This window comes from Enhydra lutris, unplaced genomic scaffold (assembly GCF_002288905.1).
Source record: "Enhydra lutris kenyoni isolate GAN:26980312 unplaced genomic scaffold, ASM228890v2 scaffoldscaffold95, whole genome shotgun sequence".
Taxonomy (NCBI): domain Eukaryota; kingdom Metazoa; phylum Chordata; class Mammalia; order Carnivora; family Mustelidae; genus Enhydra; species Enhydra lutris.
Genome location: NW_019154179.1, coordinates 800,933 through 819,967, shown reverse-complemented (window position 1 = coordinate 819,967; position 19,035 = coordinate 800,933). Strand labels below are relative to the sequence as shown.

Genomic DNA, 19,035 nt, shown 5'->3' with positions numbered 1-19,035 from the left:
CTTTTTTGAAATCATATAGCTGAGTATCATCCTTGTCCCAAGAAAGTCAGAGACCTTGTAAAAGCCTGCCCAGTTGAGAAGCAGCCCTCCCTCTTCTGCCTGGTGTGCTTCTTATGGGTGAGGATGGTGGGGGGACACCTGGGTTTATTTAGCCAACTCTGCCTGAGGCCCATTCTCACTGGGCCACTCCCCAGTTCTTTCTAACATGTACTTCAGGTGTGGTAAGTCACGTTTATGGGCGATGTTCTGTCCTTTAGGACTAGGACTCCTCCTCAGTAATTGCAGTTTTTCGTATTTTACTAAAATGTGATTTCTTCTTGTGAATTAATTGAGATCAAGCATATATACTAGTCTTTAATTAAATAGGTTGCTCAAATTGATGCATGTGGAATGAATTATTTTACTTTTTCCTAAAATGTGAAGAGAGATTGGAAAGAAATTTTAGTAGACAGTAATGCATAGAGATTTTCTCGAACACCTTAATGAGAAGCCAGAAATGCATATAAAACATGAAAACTTCAAAAACATTTTTAGACACAGCCTATTATTAAACACCCGAGGATGTTTTTGATTTCCCATTACATTAAAATACCCAAATGAACTTCAGAACATTTAAAAATAGCTCAATGTTAAAAAGAAGATATAAAGTATTATCAGCTGTGTGCTTTCTGCGCATAATTAGCATGTGTCTGTGAAGGTATAATGACTTCTAGTGGAATATTACTCATGATAAAAGTTCAGATGGTGAAAATTGGAGCTACAGCTGGGTGACATGTTTTAAAATAATTCAAAGATGACTCCATCGAAGGCATTCTATTTTAGTCCCTTATATTCCCCCTTTCACTCATCAGTGGAATATGAAGTCACCAATAAAAATCCTTTTAAAAATGTTTCATTTTTCCCCTTTCTTCTAGATTTGATGTGTGCTCACTGTTTCTTTCAGTGCTTGGCAGGCCGCTGTGAAGGTCCATCACCTTTTCCCTTTCTCCAGGATGGCTCAAGATTCAGTAGGCTTTTTTTCTGCTTATCAGTTTTGGATGCAGAAGCTTTCTGTGTGGGACCAGGCCTCTACTCTAGAAACCCGGCAAGATGCCTGCCTTCACCTGCCTCGATTTCAGGAGTTCCTGAGGCAGATGTATGAAGTCTTGAAAGAGATGGTAAGTGGTAGACCAAAATAACAAAGCTCTACTACATTCAGCTAAGCCTGAATGTTATCTAGGGTCAGGGACTTGTGGTATTGACCTAATATATTGTTGGGTTGGAAAGACCAATTATCCATAGGTAATACAGATAGGGGGCTGTTTCCTGACCTCTGATTTCTTATGATTTCAATCTTCTCGATTAGTTACATTGTCATATGGGACTTCCTGACCAGTAAAGTTGTTTTTTAAAAAAACAAGATTTTGTGGGGTGCCTGGGTGGCTCAGTGGGTTAAAGCCTCTGCCTTCAGCTCAGGTCATGATCCCAGAGTCCTGGGATCGAGCCCTACATCGGGCTCTCTGCTCATCAGGGAGCCTGCTTCCTCCTCTCTCTCTGCCTGCTTCTCTGCCTACTTATGATCTCCGTCTGTCAAATAAATAAATAGAATCTTAAAAAACAAACAAAAAAAACACAAGATTTTCACACTTGTTGTCAGGTAATAATTGGGATTCTTTTAAAGGCCTTTGCATTTTTTAAATATTGAAGAGTTTTCCTAAGTGCTTACCACCCCCCCCCCTTTTTTTTAAGAGAGGGAGAAAAGATGGGGAGAGGAAGAGAGAAAATCTTAAGCAGGCTCCATGCCCAGGGTGAAGCACAACGCTGGGCTTGACCTCACAACCCTGAAATCATGACCTGAGCCAAAATCAGTAGAACACTTAACTGACTGAGCCACCCAGGCACCCCAGTGCTTACCCTTTCTTTAATGCTGTCCTAAGGTTGGTTCTGCCATGAGATGGTAAATAATAAGATCTCTTCTTTTGAATATTTCAAGTGGTCTTTTCTGGTGAATATTAAGATTTTGCGTGTCTTCACTGCTGTTGTATAATGTGTTCAAATTTGATTTTTTTTTTTGTTTTGACATTTCTCATTTTTCTACAATGGATATTTTTATGAGTTAACATGCTTTTATATTATGAAAATATTATTGGTTTTATAGTTTCTAAATTCAAAATGAAAAGTGAAATTTTCATTTAACATAGATGTTCTTTTGTTATAAAAAATAGAACAAAGGAAAACTTCCCTTAAAAAAGCAAGTCAGAAATTTGAAGAATTATTCATGTTGACGATATGAGTTCATGTGTTTTTAGCAACTGGAAGGAAAGATAGAATCTGTATGAGCAACTGACACTACCTTTTAAAATTGTTTTTCTGTAATTGGATTTCTGCAGCTTGGCTTTAAATTGGTCCCAGAAAGTCTAGGATTGGCCTTGATGCTAAGACAAATGTGAAGAATTTATTGGTGCAGCAGCTTACATTTCAGCTTATATACATGTTACCTCATTTAGGTCTTATTTTTGAACTTTTTTGAAAGGTAAAGAAGTGGGAAGAGGGCCAGTTGTACATGCTACAATAGCATGTAGATTGTTTAATCTTAAGCTGTTTTCTATTTGGTTGATCTGGTCTCAGATTGTTGTAGAGTAAGTATGATGTCATTTCGTATTTAGTAACCAAAATAGTCATAAACAGAGATGTATATCTTTATGCTTTAGCTGCTTTTGTTTCTTTTTACAAGTTCTAGAGTTCTTGTTCTCCCAAGCCTTCTTTGAAATAGCCCTACTAAAGTTGAGTTAGGAACCTTTCTTATGGTGGAGTAAAAAAAAACCCACAATATTTTGTTCACTGCTATACATTCCTTTATATTTTTAAACAAATTGGCCTTTCCTAAGTATAAATAAAATAAAGGTAGTTTTATAACAAGCTTGATTTTATGTAAATGTGCTGTATATCTTCAAGTTTTTGTGGTATGGTTTAAGGATGAAGTAAGGTGGTTACTTGTTAAATTTTATTTGAAATTCCCACTTTTCTGAAATATACTAAATATTCAGACTCCTTGAACCTATAGTATCAGTTTAACTCTCTAAGTTGTGTGGTGTCCTTTTATTGACCAAAACATATTTTTCTTCTATAGGATTCAAATACGATCATTGAAAGGTTCCCCACAATTGGTCAACTCTTGGCAAAAACTTGCTGGAATCCTTTTATCTTAGCATTTGGTAAGACTCCAAAGCCTGTCTTCTCAAAATACAAACTTCTAATAATAATTTTAATCTGTGCATTTAATCTATGCAAAATACAGAGCTTCAAATGATAAATTTTGTCCCATTGTTTACAAAATAGCTATTAAGATTTATTCATTGTTCCATTAGAAAGATGGCATCCTGGTCATCTGGGTGACTCAGTCAATTAAGCATCTGCTTTTGGCTCAGGTCATTATCTCAGGGTCCTGGGATGGGGTTCCACATTGGGCTCTCTGCTCAGCGGCAAGTCTGAGAGTCTGCTTCTCCCTCTCCCTCTCCCTCTGTGCTCTCTTGCTTTCACTATCTCTCAAATAAATAAATGAAATCTTTAAAAAAAAAAAAAAGATGACATTCTTTTCTTGTCCATATATGTTCACATAGATTATCTCACACACATGTACATTACTATATACACACACCTATACACATGCATATCAGTAAGAAAATAGAACTTGTGTTATAGAGTAGACTCTTCCAGATGATTATCAAACCTCATTTTTAATTCATTGTGAAATGATTATAATAATGAAATAATTTCTTGTTTCACAATTTCATGTTAACTCACATTCTACCTTTTTCCATGCATAAAATCATTCTTCAGTGTCCTAATCCTCCCATGGCCCTGATGTTCTTTATGGATGACACTGTAGTTTTACCCAAGGTGAAGAGGAATTTGGGGACACTTTGGGGTAGATGTTCCTTTCTTGACCTCCTGCATACCTGTCTAGTCTCATTTCCTGTGTAATCCTCCACAACCACACCACACACATGGTAGTCAGGTTGAGTTGAGTTACTAACAGTGACTTGAAGGCACGTGATGTTAGGGCTTGTGACATGTGACTCCTTTGCCTGGAGCTCTGTTTTCATCTCCTGTCCTTTTAAACTTTCTTTGAAATAGTTTTGCTGGAGCTGAGTTAGGAACTTCTCTTAGTGTCCCCATAGCTGATCGCATCTCCCTGAATTCTAACACTTACTGCACCGTTTTGTAATTATCAGTTTGCCTGTCTGATGTCCTGGAGGACTGAATACTTCTTGAGAGCAGGGACTGTGGTTTTACTTGTTTTTGTCATTCCAGGGCCTAGCATAGGGGAGAGCAAGCACATCTGAAGGTGTACAGTTGAGGTTTATTGCCTTGACTTGACCGTATTTTTAGCTAGTATAATATTTGCTTGACGGTAGTTTTGCAGGATAGGTAATTATGGATTAGAGCAAAGAAATCACTTTCCCCATAATGTAAAACTAATAAAAGCTAGGATCCCACCCCTCTAAAGCCTGCATTGTTATAATAATTTGTCCTGAGGATCACACCGTTGTGGTTGAAGTGGCCCAGTTCTTGCTTTAACACCAACCAGCCTCACATGAATATATATATTCACTGGACAGATACTTACTAAGCTTTTTTTTTTTTTTTTTTTTTTTTTTTTAAATGTGCGAAGCCTAGGAAAACATGACTATGATTTCTCTCACTGGAAGCATCCAGTCACAGAGAAAAAAGAGACCCCAGCAGATCAGCCTGACTCAGAAATGGTTTGTGTTTGTGGAGCTCTGAACAGGGAGCTGAGAGTTAAAGGAGAGTTTTTCATGGGAGGTCAAACTGGGGCTGACTCTTAGGGAACAGTAGATGAGATGGGACTTTCTGAGACAAGCCACCAGACTCGCTGGGTTTCAGATTCCTTATTTGTAAAAGCAGGAGACTGGACTGATTTCTCCTTATAGCCTTAAACTTGTATCTGTCTGTGATCTTTCCTTAGCACCTGTCCCCATTACATTGGCCCCCTCTGACAGCCAGAAACAAGTCCTTCATCTCTTTTTGTTTCAGTGCCTCTGTTATGTTTTGAATTGCCTGTTAAATTTCAGCTTCCTGTTTGGTGTGCCTTGGGTTCTGAGCTTAGTGAAGACTGACAGGCAACAGAACTCCGGGATGAATTAAGAATCTTGCCTGTGTTACTACTGTTGTTTTGCTAGTTGGGTACTTTTGGCCAGGAAAGGGTCTTTTCTTATGGTTTTATAATATCAAAGTAACCTTAAATACAGGAAAGGTGACAGCTTCCATCAAAGAAAGAAGTTAAGTCTCTGATAATGCTAGGTGAGAATTGGATCAGAAATAAGGATAATAAAGAAGGAGGAAAGATTTGGAAATGAAAAGACACCATGAAGAGGAGGAAAAAAAAACAGATAATGGAAAGGGAGGGACTACCTTTTATTCGGGGATGTTCTTTACCTATGCTTACTGCTTTCACCTTGGAATTATGGCTGCCCTCAGGATTAAGCGTAACAGCTATAACCTCATTATTTGGTATTTATTGCTATATAAAAATTTGCCCCTAAACTTGGCAGCTTAAAATAACAAATATTTATTGTCTTAAAAAAGTGCTACCTTCATACTTTTAAATTGTAGATTAAAGAATTTTAAAAGAATTTTGAAGAATTAATTTAGTTTTCATTTGGAATACTAGCTCAGGATACAAAAAAAAATACTAGGTGGCAAATATATGCTGGCATATTTTTTCCCCTTCCACTCATTTTTAGAATCCAAATTTTCTTAAAAACCTGGTGGCAGTGACTCTTTACATGATGAATCCCAGGTGTTTTCCCATCTCACTCAACTGGCCTGCAGGATGTCCACTCTGAATCTAGGAGCCTCAGAGAGGAACCTGACAGATGCCTTCTCCCCTGCAGTGAGTGTTGGTGGCACTCATGAATAACAAGTGATGGCTTGCGGCTATAAATCCCTAAAACAAAATAAGCCCATTAGCAGTACATTTCAGTGCATTTCAGTCCATTTCAGTACATTGACCCTGGGCAAGGGAAGGCACCTCCTAAAGGCTGGGAGAGCATTTCTCTGGTTGCACTTTGTTTTTGTTTTTGTTTTGTTTTGAGGGACAATTTTGAAAAATTATATACTTGTTGAACTAAATGTGCAGATTCACTCAACACCTGGGGAAAATTTCCATCTTTTAGATAACTTAAGTTCCATAAAATACTATTTTCTTTCTTTTTCTCCTCCTCCCCTCCTCCTCCTGTCCCATCGGGTTGCTTTTTTTTCCTAACAGGGGAAGCCACTTGTGTAGTAAGCATATCATTGGATGTGTCCGACACTCTGTGACATGAAGATAGACTTTCTTCTAATATTTAAAGCACAGGAAGTGCAGTGGTCAAATTTCAAATCAGTGGCATTGGTTGAGCCTGAAGAATCCTAGGATCTTCAGAGGATAAATGACGTGATTCATGAAATAAACCTGTAATAGGCAAGCCGGTGAGACATTTGAGCTCATTAAAAACTAGGAAAGAAATGGGGCGCCTGGGTGGCTCTGTGGGTTAAGCCTCTGCTTTCGGCTCAGGTCATGATCCCAGGGTCCTGGGATCGAGTCCCGCGTCAGCCTCTCTGCTCACAGGGAGCCTGCTTTCCCCCTTCTCTCTCTGCCTGCCTCTCTGACTACTTGTGATCTCTGTCTGTCAAATAAATAAATAAAATCTTTAAAAAAAAAAAAAACTAGGAAAAAAATGAATGTCCCTCAAAATAATCCCTGATAAAGTTTGTCCAGAGATGTTATTAGGGGAGCAGAAACTTACGACATTTATTGGGGAGAAAAGTAGGCTTAATAAACATTTACTATTAGTGTTCGTTAGTGTATGGTTGAAAATGCAGGGGTAGCGTTTATATTTTATAAAAGGTTGTATTTTCCTTATTTCTTGTTGATATTTTCCTTATTTCTTGTCCCCATAGTTCTTAGAAATGCTGTGTTTCTTAGACCATAGAAGATGAGAGGGTAAGGGGTATCAGGTGATTCTGCAGGTAATTGGTTCCTGGTGCTGGCCTTCCTCAGCTGCTACTCCATGGCCTTTAGATGAAGGCCATGGTTGGTTGGCTCTCCTGTAGGTACTGATGTCTTCAGTTTTATGCATCATTCTTGCTTCTCAGTTGTGTTGTAAAATCTCCAACTGGAATGGACTCTGTTACCAAACGAGGAAAAATAAAATGGCTCACTGAGTAGATATTCTTGCCAAGTATAAGATTTCAAAGTTCAGCATTTTCATCACATATTTGGTAAAGTTTTAAATTTTAAAGAATGAGGAACATGTAAGAGGCTTCTATTTTGTCCAAACCATTTAGAAAAACAGAATATGTTTTAAAACGATCCTTTTGTTAAATTTGTTTTTAACAAGTGAGGGTGTTTTGGGAAACTAGAAGATTAAAAGATTAAGACAGAAATCCTTACTACTGCCTATAACAGTTATATTGCCTTTAAAAGGTTGAAATTACTATCAGTCTGAAATATGCTTTAAGAGAACTGATCTTGGGAAAAGTGCAGTCCTTTTAGTTGTTTCTTTCATTCTCTTTTGGCTTTAAAAATTATTGCTGTATGAGAAAGGGAATTGACCACACAAGGGCTAAGCATAAGTGATCCCAAAACCACAAGAATAAAAAACCCCATGAAGTTTCTCAGATGGTCCTAGATGTTTGTTCCTTGAATTTAGTAGTTTGAGATTTTCCTAAAATATAATACATATATTTCCTTTAAATACAGTGTTTAAAGAATTTTTATACTGATTATCTTTTCTTCCTATTTGATAAAACCTACTTATTTTAGTTTTCCTTTTTGCAGATGAAAGCCAGAAAATTCTAATATGGTGCTTATGTTGTCTAATTAATAAAGAACCACAGAATTCTGAAGAATCGAAACTTAACTCCTGGACACGGGTAAGAGTAAATCTTCCCTGTATGGCTTTGCATTGAATTGATTAAAAAGGTGCTTCTTTGACAGTCCAGTTCTGTGATGTTTTAGAACTTTCTCAAATACAGTCTTCGCTGTTCCATTATCTTGCTGGGTGTAGTTATTCAAGAGATTTCATTTTTGCTTGATTGTGAGTTCCAGAAGATAGCAGTCTTTAGGGTGAACTTTTTCATACCTGGAAGACCTAATATTGTGTGATTTTGAAAAGTTGCTTTCAGGTAATGTAAAGAATGTTCACTCTTTCCTTCTAGCATTTGCTATCCTTCAAAAAAATTGCTCCTCCTTATCAACCTAGTTTAAATACTTTCGTAATTTCTGTCGAAGTATTTCTCTCTCTCTCAGGATCTAATCTGTAGTAAAATGAAAATTCAGAAGTGCCCTGGGAGCTGCCGTCTTTATTTTATACCTGAAGTTGGTATCCAGGCCAGGGTGTTCAGACTAGCACCACAGAATAAATCGTTGGTGGCCGCTGCTCACAACGTCACATCGCTTCCTTGGCTGTGCTGGACCGCATAGCTGACAGCGTCCTGCATTCCCCGTCTCTTTCTGCTTTCTCTTGAAGGGCAGGCACAATTTGGCGAATTCTGTAAGGCTGGGCTGTGGCTGCCCTCACCACCAGCATCTCGCCTGTTCTTTTCTCATACCCCCCACTGTCCTGCTGTAATAACCCCACGGACTAGCTGATGCCTGTCAGACTCCACTTAGTATGCATATGGTTCAGATTAGCTGCTTAGTATTATGAAATCACCCACCCAGATTAATGCATACAGTTTTGTCTATCCGTCTGACTGGTGATATCATTCCATTCACTGCTTTTTAACCGTTCCTTTGTTTTATACAAAATTGCTGACAGAGCTGACAAAGACAGTGTTTATATTTTTCTGTTAGATTTAAAAGCAGAATTGAAGGGACAGTAGAAATGAAAAAGGGTTGGGCTGGGGAAGGAAAGATGCAAACTTTAACTGGAAGGTAAATTACACTAAAGAGCTGAAGAAAGGAACTGGTAAGTAGAATTAGCGAAGAAAATGTCTGAAAAACAAAGCTATAGAAATAGAATAACATATATAGTCTTCAGTTTTTTTAATTGTTACTTTTGATGTTTTAATGATTACTTTGGATATATTTTTGTATTGGCTAGTTCATTAAGTCCTGAAATAGGCCACCCAATAAAGTGTTTTTGGATCATTGGGTCAACTTTCTTCATTTAAACGCATGACTTTATTGGCCTATTTTAAAATTTCTAGCCTTGCATTTTATCCTGTGGATTTCTCTTATTTAATACTGCATCCATTTATCAATAGGTACGTATAAAATATAGCACAGGAAAGTTAACTTAAAATCTTAACTCGTGCCATCAGGGAATTTATAGACTGGTGACCAGAGCTATGTACAGGTGTGATAGAAATACAGAGGACACTCGCTCAGACTTGGGGCTCTGTAGATGTGTCCTACAGTAGGTGATATCACCAGCTGAGTTTGGAAGGGTGACTAGGAGGGCAGGGATAGAGCTTTAGGAAGGATATTCCTGTCAGCAGAAAGAGCACACCTAAAGATGGTGTTAAGAAAGCCACTGCCTTTCCCTGGGTGGCTCAGTGGGTTAAGCCTCTGCCTTCGGTTCAGGTCATGATCTCAGGGTCCTGGGATCGAGTCCCGTGGGCTCTCTGCTCGGCGGGGAGCCTGCTTCCTCCTCTCCCTCTGCCTGCCTCTCTGCCTACTTGTGATCTCTCTCTCTGTGTCAAATAAATATCTTAAAAAAAAAAAAAAAAAAGCCAATGCCCCTTTCAGGGAATGCAGGTATTCAGATAATGGTTGAGCTTGGAGTTTTGTAGGGCTGGTGATGAAGCATGAAGCCTAATGTATGATTATAAGAAATTTTGGGGACGACTGGGTGGCTCAGTCAATTAAGCATCTGCGGTCAGCTCAGCTCATGATCCCAGGGTGCTGGGATCGAGTCCGGCACTGGGATCCTTGCTCAGCAGGGAGCCTACTTCTGCCTCTGCCTGCTGCTCTCCCTGCTTGTGCTCTTTCTCTCTTTGACAAATAAATAAATAAAATCTTAAACAGTTTTTACTTTATTTTGAAAACAGTATTTTAAACAGAGAAATTGTTTGGCCTGGACTGAATTTAGAAACTTAACAGCAAAAGGTAATTGATTTGGAAGGGAGTGGGATAGCACTTTGGAAGCTACTATAGTGATGAAGGTGAGAAATCATGCAGCCCTGAGTGAAATGGAGAAGAGGAGCCAAATTTATGATATGAATAAGGTAAATATTCAAAAGATGTAATGGCAGGTTAAGTGCAGATGTACTTAAGTGTAGGTGGAGTTGAACGTACTGTTCTTGGAAGAGTGAGCTGATTTACACATAAGAGGGCTGACAGTCCTCAGGGCTTGGGAATACTGGAGCCTTGGGTGAGGGTCAGATTGCCCAGGGAGGGCATCTGGCATGAGGATGGGAAAGAGCCTCGGGGCAACCTTGGGAGACACTGGCATTTAGGGAGTGAGTGCAGGAATAAGCTACCCTGCGGGTCAGAAACAGAGTCAGAGGTGTAGAAGGAGAAAACCAGCAGCATTTCAAAAAGGAATGAGTGGCCGTTCATATCTAATGCTCTAGTGCAGGACTGTCCAACACAAAATACATACTACATAGATAATTTGAATTTTCTAGTAGCTGCTTTAAGAGACAAAAAGAAATAAGTGAAATTAATTTTAATAATATTTTATGCAACCCAGTATATCAAAAATACTATCATTTAAACATATAATCAATATAAAAGTTATTGAGATTAATTTATGCTCTCTTTTCATACTAAATCATTGAAATCTGTTGTGTGTGTCACATTTAAACTTTGTATCTACATGTTACGTCTTAGTGTAAGAGAAATTTCCCCCACTTCAAGGTCATGAAAACCTTCCATATTAGCTTCTAAAAGAATACTGATTTGCTTTTCCCATTTAGGTCGGTGTGACTGTTTTTTGTGTGGTCTAAGTAGGCATCCACTTTCACTTCACTTCTGCATGGATACCCATTGTCCCAACACCATTACTGAAAAGTTCTTTGCTCACTCATGTTTGGTGCTACCTTCGTCGTAAGTCAAGTGTCTCTATATGTGCAGATATAATCCTAAATCTCTGTGTTGGTTTCATCTATCTCTGATGGTTGATTTTGTGTCAACTGGACTGGACTATGTGGTGCCCAGATATTTGGTCATACATTAGTCTCAGTTTCTGCGAGGTAATTTTGAATGTGATCAACTTTTAAACAGATTGGGTAGAGTAGATCATCCTCTTTAACGTGTGGGTATTTCATCCAATTAGCCAAAAAGGCTTAACCCTTCCACGAGAGTTTTCTCTGTACTGAAATCTCATAAACAGTGGGTTTTGATTGAACCCCAAGTTGTATGTTTTGTTATTTTTGGTGTAATACATCATTGTCAAGGTATTCAACAGGGAGTGTCCTGAATTTTTAGGAAACCAGTGGTTTCAGAAATGATGGTATTATGTATACCAAGTCGTGAGGCAAGGGAGTCAGAAGAGACAATAGGTTTGGTGCTTGAACAACTGCACTAAAGACTGGTCAGCCAGGGACAGACACTGATGCTTTGGAAACAGGATTATTCTACACTGTTGGTAGTTTCCATTTTTACTTGTTTTTGGGTTGTTTAAGATTTGAAAATACTAGCCTGGCTCAGCTCAGATGTTGAAACATAGGGGAAGAATTATTGTCCAAGTTTGAATGGTAATTTAAAAGGGAAAATAGCATATTTCTTAAGGGCAATTAGTGAAACACAGCAGAGGCAAGGTGAAATTCAGGGAAAAGGCCGGGGATGCAGGAGATTTCTCTTTCACAGCTCTACCCTGACAAAACATTGGCAGTCCTGTATGATTGTTTCGATTTTACTTTTGAAATAACAAACACAATACTAGTTTCTTTTCCTACCTGTATTCTATTTGCTTGACTTTCTAAAACCTGCAGTTTCTTTGTTTCTTTGAATTTTTATATTTACATGTTTGGCAGATGGTTATTAATTGCTTTCCCAGTATCCATCTCCCTCCTTTCCTACCTTCTTACAGTAGCATGCATTTCTCAGCTGTGCATTGTGCATCTTGGGTGAGACTTACCACACCACGGTCCTGGGGTTAGTCCTGCTTGGCTTAACTAGGATCACCTCTCCCTGTCCCTGGCCACAGAGATTGGCCAAGATGGACATATAGCCCACACTGGAAATTCAGTCCTACAACTTTTGTGTGATTGATTGGGGAGGTGGGTTTTATCTTTCCTGCTGAACATTAATTAGGTAGCACATAGTCCCTGAAGTTGCTGTTAGTCACTGTGGGTCTGGGAGGACAGCCTGCCTGGGAGTGAAGTTAGTCTTGAGGAAACAGAGCTGAGAGAAAGAGAAAGAGGGTCACATTCAGGTTGTTTTGTTTGGGCCCTAGACCAAGCCTCTTCTGGACTTCAGTGTTCTAGTACTTCCTTTTCCTGTTTAAGCCAGTTTGGTTTAGAGTTGTTTTTACTAGCAGCCAACAGCATCCTACTTGAGAAAACAGACTTATTTGGGGGCTTAAATATTTTTTGAAGGGTTTCAAAACTCAGGTGTACACATACGCAATGGCAAAAGAAAAAAAATCTTATTTACTCAAAGGATAGTATGAATCAACAATGAATTTGGCAAAATAATTATAGTTACTTAAAAGTTGCATAGTTGATTCAGAGTTGTTTTTCCACCACCACTTATGATGAAGATGTGTATTAAAGAAGGCCTCCGTGGAGAGGGACAGCAGCAGCGTGGTGGCATGATATTCTTGTTTTTGTCCCTGCTAAACATTTAAAACTTAACATTCATCCACAAAGAGAAATGCCTATGTGGGAGCTGTGGGATCCAGCAGCATACACCGAGGGACCCGGGAGGCATCTTGCCCACCTTTGCAACAGGTAATAGAGCAGGTAGACCCCAGTTCAGGCTGTCGAACTGGCTGGAGCCTGTGAACTGGCTCCAGCCTCTCAGCAGAGGTTCTGGGAAGCACTGACTTGGGCAGATACCCACAGATGCCCGAGCCTTGTACAAGTCCAGGTTTCTAGAGGAGACATTCCAGCACACTGTTGGAATAGTAATACAAGCTGGGACACTTTGAAATGGGCCCTGTTTCATTTCTTGGCTCATGTGAGAAAGAACAAGGTGAGAATGGAGCTCCAAACACATGCCGCAGCCCAGCCACCCCAGCGGACTCATTTCACGTTGCTGTGGATTATGATTTCATACGCCGGACACTTGGAGTAACAGAAGGTGTGTCACACGCAGTAGAGTCAGGGCCTGCAGAGCTTATAGGAGGAGAATTGGACAAAAATGTTAAAGCATATATAGGTCACATAGTTCTCCTAGAATATAAATTATATTATTTTTCTTTAAAAGTTAGGAAACTTGTAGCATTCACATTTATGGGTAAGTTGAAATATACTTTCTTTGTATTCTGTCACCAAGCATACATAATGTTTGGAGACCTGAGAGAGAATGATACCAAATCCCACCTAATTTGCCTCCCTGTTACTGAAAGCCAAGTTCGTCTGCCCGTTGCTGTAAAGGCCAATACTCAAGAGACGAATGTTTCTGGTAAAGGAATATGAGCTTTATTCAGCAGGCTGGCCACGTGGGGAGAGAAGGTGGGCTCTTGTCCAAAGGCCAACTCCAAGCTTTCTGCTTGGCCAAGAGATTTTTAAAGGGAGTGCAGTGGTCTGTGACATTTCTTGATTACATGTAGACTCAGTAATGCCAGCTACAGAGTTATCTTGGTGCTTGGAGGTTGTGCAAGAAATTCTAGTTCCATAGTGCCCAGAGGGGGTTGTGTGGGAACATCTGAGTCCTTGGTATCCAGGCGTTGTGTGAGAGTGCTCTGTTCTTTCTGCAAAGGAGGGCGAGGTCTACAGATGTGTAGAGGGAGGTCAGTGAAGTCATTTGTATAACCTTAAAAATGAAAAACATTTTGCTGAAAGATTGCTGGGCTAATCAGAAAGCTAAGGTAGCTTCAAACAGACTTGTTGGCCACTGTGGCCTAGGCACGTTCTGGTCCTTTATTCCCCAAGGCCAGTGGTCTGCAAATTTCAGAGTAAATTAATTCTGTTAACAGATCAAGGACTTTAAGTCAGCATGTGAGGATTGTGGGAACTTGAAGCAAGTTAACCCTTAAGACCTGCAGGAATGCTGTGACATCCCCACTCCATCTCATTAGCTTCACTGAAGTTATTTATTTGAGCCTTACTTCACCAGAAATGGAGATTTTAACAGTTCCTACTTAATTTTTTTTTGAAGATTAAAGGAGATAATCCATTTCATTCAATGGATTAAATTAAACGAATACATTAAAATATATTAAAAATGAATGAAATAAAGAAGGAGTCCTTCATAGCCTCAAGTCTGTTTTACCTTTTTGCACAATCCTGCGGTAAATTCCCAATATGCTGGTCACCTCACACTCATTTCCATGGTTGCACACTAATAGCATAAGCCCAGTAGTTGAGCACCACCACGGGATCTTAGCAAAAGAGACTGGTCTGCAAGTAACACCTTTTTTCGGTATTAAAGCTTACCAAATAACAAAGGACTGGTCATATACACTTCTTTTAAAAAATATCTGTTTCTTTGATTTTCATCCCCATGAAAATTCTCCTTTAAATGCATTTGAACTGTCTACTTCTTTATTCTGCACATTTGAAACTTTCAAATATAGCATGACTTTCCTGGACCCAGCAACCTCCTCCCTAGAGTGTATGCAACTATTTCCACAGTTCTTCCTCAGAGAGCCACATGGCTCCTTCTAGAATCTCTCTCAGGCCACTGCTTATCTGAGAGGCCTTCCTCATCATCCTATCTCAGGCACTCAACTCTCATCATCCTATCTCTGCCACTCAACTCTCCTTATTTTGACTGATTTTTCTTAGTGCTGATCACTCCCCGACATACTGATCCCCCCCGCCCCCGCTCCGTCTGCTTGTTCCCTCCCATCTAGGCTACAAGTTCCATGAGAGTAGAGACTTTGTTCTAAAAGTACAGAATGGTATCTGTCACATAGTAAGAATGCAGTGATTATTTGCTGAATGAGTAAATAAAGGAGTATGATTTAGATGGTAAACCCTGGTGTGTGTGTTGCGGGGTGCAGGGTGGATTCCACTTGGAAAGAAGATAGTGAACAGACAGAAGGTTGGGTATAGACAAGAAAAAATGATTTTCCATTTAGGTTGGAGAGTAAGGTACTTATCGAGAAAAGTAGAAATTAAGATTAGAAAAAAACAGTTTGGGAAAAATTTTGGAGGGCCATGGATACCAGTTTGTGAGTTCATAAATTAGTAGCATAGGACAAAGGAAGGAGCTACTGAAAGTTTTAACTGTGGCATTGGGAGAGGGGCATTGGTCGTGATTGGTATCCCTTTTTTTTGCCTTGCTCTCCTCTAGTCTTTCTCAGTCCTTTATTCATCTATTCTGTAAATACATCCTGAGTACCTACCATGTACAAGCAGATATTGGGGGATATGAAGATCTTGCCTTGCAGGATCAAGTGGTTTTATTGCAAAGTAACATGTGAAGGAGTAGAAGGACAGCCTATTGAAGGTACTGTGGTAGCCCAGTGAAAAGGGGGGAAAAAAGCCTCATTGGGAGTTGGGGAGGTTTGCAGGGCTGGTCAGGAAGGCTTTCAGAAAATGACAGTGGAGCTTGCATCATGATGTAGGCATTCCCTGGGAGGCAAAGGCTACAGATGTTCATGGAACTGGAAGAATTGAAAGGGATTTGAGGTGCATGTAGGACAGTAGGCAGAGAAAAAGGTAGGAAAGTTTTCCTGGTAATGATAATAAGAATGGGCTTATATACTGGCTATGCATGAGAGGCAGACAGGGCTGGATCCTGAGGGTTCAAATGGCCCCTAGTAAAGAGTGTCCTTAACCTGGAAAGCAAGGATTTTAATTAGAGGGGTTTAAATAGGAGAGCGGGGGGCACTTATATAAATGTGAATTAGTGGCTTCAGTGCTGAAAATACATTTGAAAGTACAGGAGAGCAGGACTTGGTATGGATGAGTAGTTTGGTGGGAAAGGATAGGGGAGCAGTTTAGGATAGTGTTGAAAGATTTTAGGGGACTAATAAATTACACCTCTGTCTTCTGAGTTAGGAACTATTGAGATGTATCAGTTAGGTAGATGGATGTCGAACATCCGTCCCTTAACTCTTAAAACAGATTTAACATTGTAGCCTCTGTCTGTCAATGGTTCAGTTGGGCCCATCTGCCTGTGGTAGACAAGTGAGCCAGTCCCAGCTTAGCAGGACTACAGTAGGCCTACCCGGCAGGGAATGAGCCTGCCCAACTAAGCATGGTGCAGTGGTAAATTAGAATACATCCTTTCTGCAGATGAGGCAAGTCAGAAAGACAGAGTTGGGAGAGGAATTTTTTTTCAGTTTCTTCTACCAAACTGACCAATTAGGTCAGTTCTTCCAGGGGAAAAGAGAGTGACAGGACTGACAGATGATGTCATAGGTTGGGCTTTCTAGAAATCTGGCCTTGAGATAGAGATAATGTGCAGGGAGTGACAGCTGCCGCAGGGGAAGGAAGGACACAGGGTCGTGCAGAGGAAAAAGCTCAGCTACAGTGCAGTCTCAATGGAAACTTCTGCTGTGCCTACAGGGACAGAGATGGGAGACCCTTCAGAGCTTTCCTGCTTTGGGACAGGAGGGCTGGGCCTTTATGCCTGTGCCTTTGTTAGACATTGGAATGTGGCCACTCAGGGAAGGAGGTCTGATCTTGGGCAAGGCAGAGATGGCTAATGAGACAAATGTGCCATCACAACCTCCTTCACAGATGCCAAAGCTGTTCCTTTTCTGCTTTTCCCTCCTGGGAGTGGGGTGGACATTCCGTCTTCTCTGGAAACATGAGGACAGGCAGTTTGCTTCCCTCTAATCTAAGAGAGAACTCCTAGGTTTTTGACTTGAGCATCATGGTGGATGGTAAAAGTACAAGAGGAAGGGGGAGGACATCAGGTCAGCCCAGCAGCTGTCCAATATTTGTCTTCTGTGCCATCTTCCAGAACAGTGGAATGCAGAGCCCTGTTTTCTCACTGCCTTTTGGTTTTCCTTTTGGGCCCATAGAGCAGGGACTATAATACAAGTTGAGTCCTCTCCTTTTCTTGTCTGTTATTGAATAGAACTGGCTGGAAAAAAAGAAAGCGTAGAAAATTTCTTTATAGTTTTGTAAATGTGTTTTCCCCATGGCTTTGGAAACCACCAAAGCTGTCTGCCGTACTGTTTTAGGGCAGTGGTGTCTAGTAGTAGGCTACCCAGTTCAGCACACTTCGGTAACTCCATGGAATAGCATCTGCCTAACTAAATATCGTGCTCTTATTTAGCCTGATAAAGTGTCCTCAGCATTTCATAGTTTTGCAGTATAAATATGGTAGTTAGTATTTGCAGGGTTCTAGAAAATGTGCAAACACTGCTCTTCTCATTCCCGAGTATTTTATAGCCATTCAGTGTAATCAGCATTCATTCTACACATGAAGTTGAATTGTGAATGTTTATGTCTCTCTCTGTGCATATTTTGGGGATTGGTAACTCCTGAGTCATTAATGTGAAGACACTGAACTTATTATTGAACTTCCTAGAATAAACATTTGTTTCCTCTTGAGAGGGCAAAATGGGATACCATTTGTGTTCTTGAATGGGTTTTCTAGGTGGATTTCTGCTTATTTTAATTCTAAATTGTATCAGATTATTTTTTAGTAAGTTGCCACTGCTCAAATGGGCCAGATTTAGGCATTTATTGCCAATTAGGAGCAGGATGTTTGAGATGTTTGGTGATGTTCTCCGGATGACCTGTTTTATGTTTTCTGTTTATTTTGTTTAATTTTTGTTTTATGATCATGTTGGCTTTTCCATTAAGCCATAACTTTAATTGACCTGGCTTCGTTAATAGAACATTGACCAGATCCCCTTCTATAACTCCCAGCCTTCTCCTTATTACAACTCCTTCACCGGTGCAGTTCTCCTGTTGTGCCCCAACCTCATCCTGGGGTAAAAAGGGAATTTTTAGGTGTATGTGTTACAGGTGTAATATATGTTTCTAAGACATAGGCTCACTGTATTTCAATCTAAATTGCCTGGGCAGCACTCCTTGGGCTATTTTGGGATAAATTCCTGTGAAAAGTAAATTTAAACAGTAATGTCTGTTGTGGAGGTCTTTCATAGTGAATAGCCACCATTGAGGGCCATGTGGATGTCTGCACTACATGTGGTGACATGATCTCTACATCTGTTTTGAAGTTCAGTTGTTTCCCAGACCACATGTGCATTTCTTTAGGGAGCTGACATTCATCCCTCCCAGGATTCAGGCATTATAAGCTGGTAACTATAACTGGCTTACTCTCTTTGACCTAGACATTGTTACACTTTATCTTAGTTTGACTATTCCTATCAGATCTGGTTCTATTTAATATTGACAACATTGGAGTTTCTATAAATTAGCAGCATGGCAAAAGAACCAGACATATTTAAATCCATAAATCTTGATTTCCAGGTCTTTTAAAGGCTTTTTGGTTTAAATAGTCCTTTACTACATAGTAGACACAAGCAGTACTTATAAAAATGCTGGCTATCAGGCAGCTTTTGTAGCTCAACTGAAACTAAAAAACAAAAAAAACCCTCAGCTGGGTCCCTCTTTTAAGAATCAGAAAGTCCAGATTTCTTCTGGCTCTGCTACTGAGATATTATAGAAGTTACATATTTCATTCCCCATCTTAAGAAAGGGAGAATACTGTATGACTCTACTTACATGTGATATCTAAATTAGTCAAATTCATAGAAACAGAGAGTAGAACAGGGGCTAGAGGAGAAGGGCAAAGGGATTTGTTTAATAGAGTTCAGTTTTGCAAGAAGAAATGTTCTAGAGATCTGTTGCACAATTATGTGAATATTCTTAACACTACTGAACTGTGTATTTAAAAATGATTAAGATGGGGGGCGCCTGGGTGGCTCAGCGGGTTAAAGCCTCTGCCTTCGGCTCAGGTCATGATCCCGGGGTCCTGGGATCGAGCCCCACATCAGGCTC

The 19,035-nt window shown here is 39.9% G+C and overlaps 1 protein-coding gene across 1 annotated transcript in view; it reads left to right on the top strand.

Annotated features, from left to right (window-relative positions):
* Positions 1-968: 968 nt before the first annotated feature.
* The window catches only part of LOC111139106 (Fanconi anemia complementation group C), a 173,140-nt gene continuing 155,073 nt past the window's right edge, over positions 969-19,035 (top strand). The window contains exons 1-3 of the mRNA XM_022491255.1: positions 969-1,157; positions 3,110-3,194; positions 7,826-7,920. Coding sequence (XP_022346963.1) covers positions 993-1,157; positions 3,110-3,194; positions 7,826-7,920 — 345 coding nt within the window. The 5' untranslated portion in view covers positions 969-992. The remainder of the gene's footprint in view (positions 1,158-3,109; positions 3,195-7,825; positions 7,921-19,035) is intronic.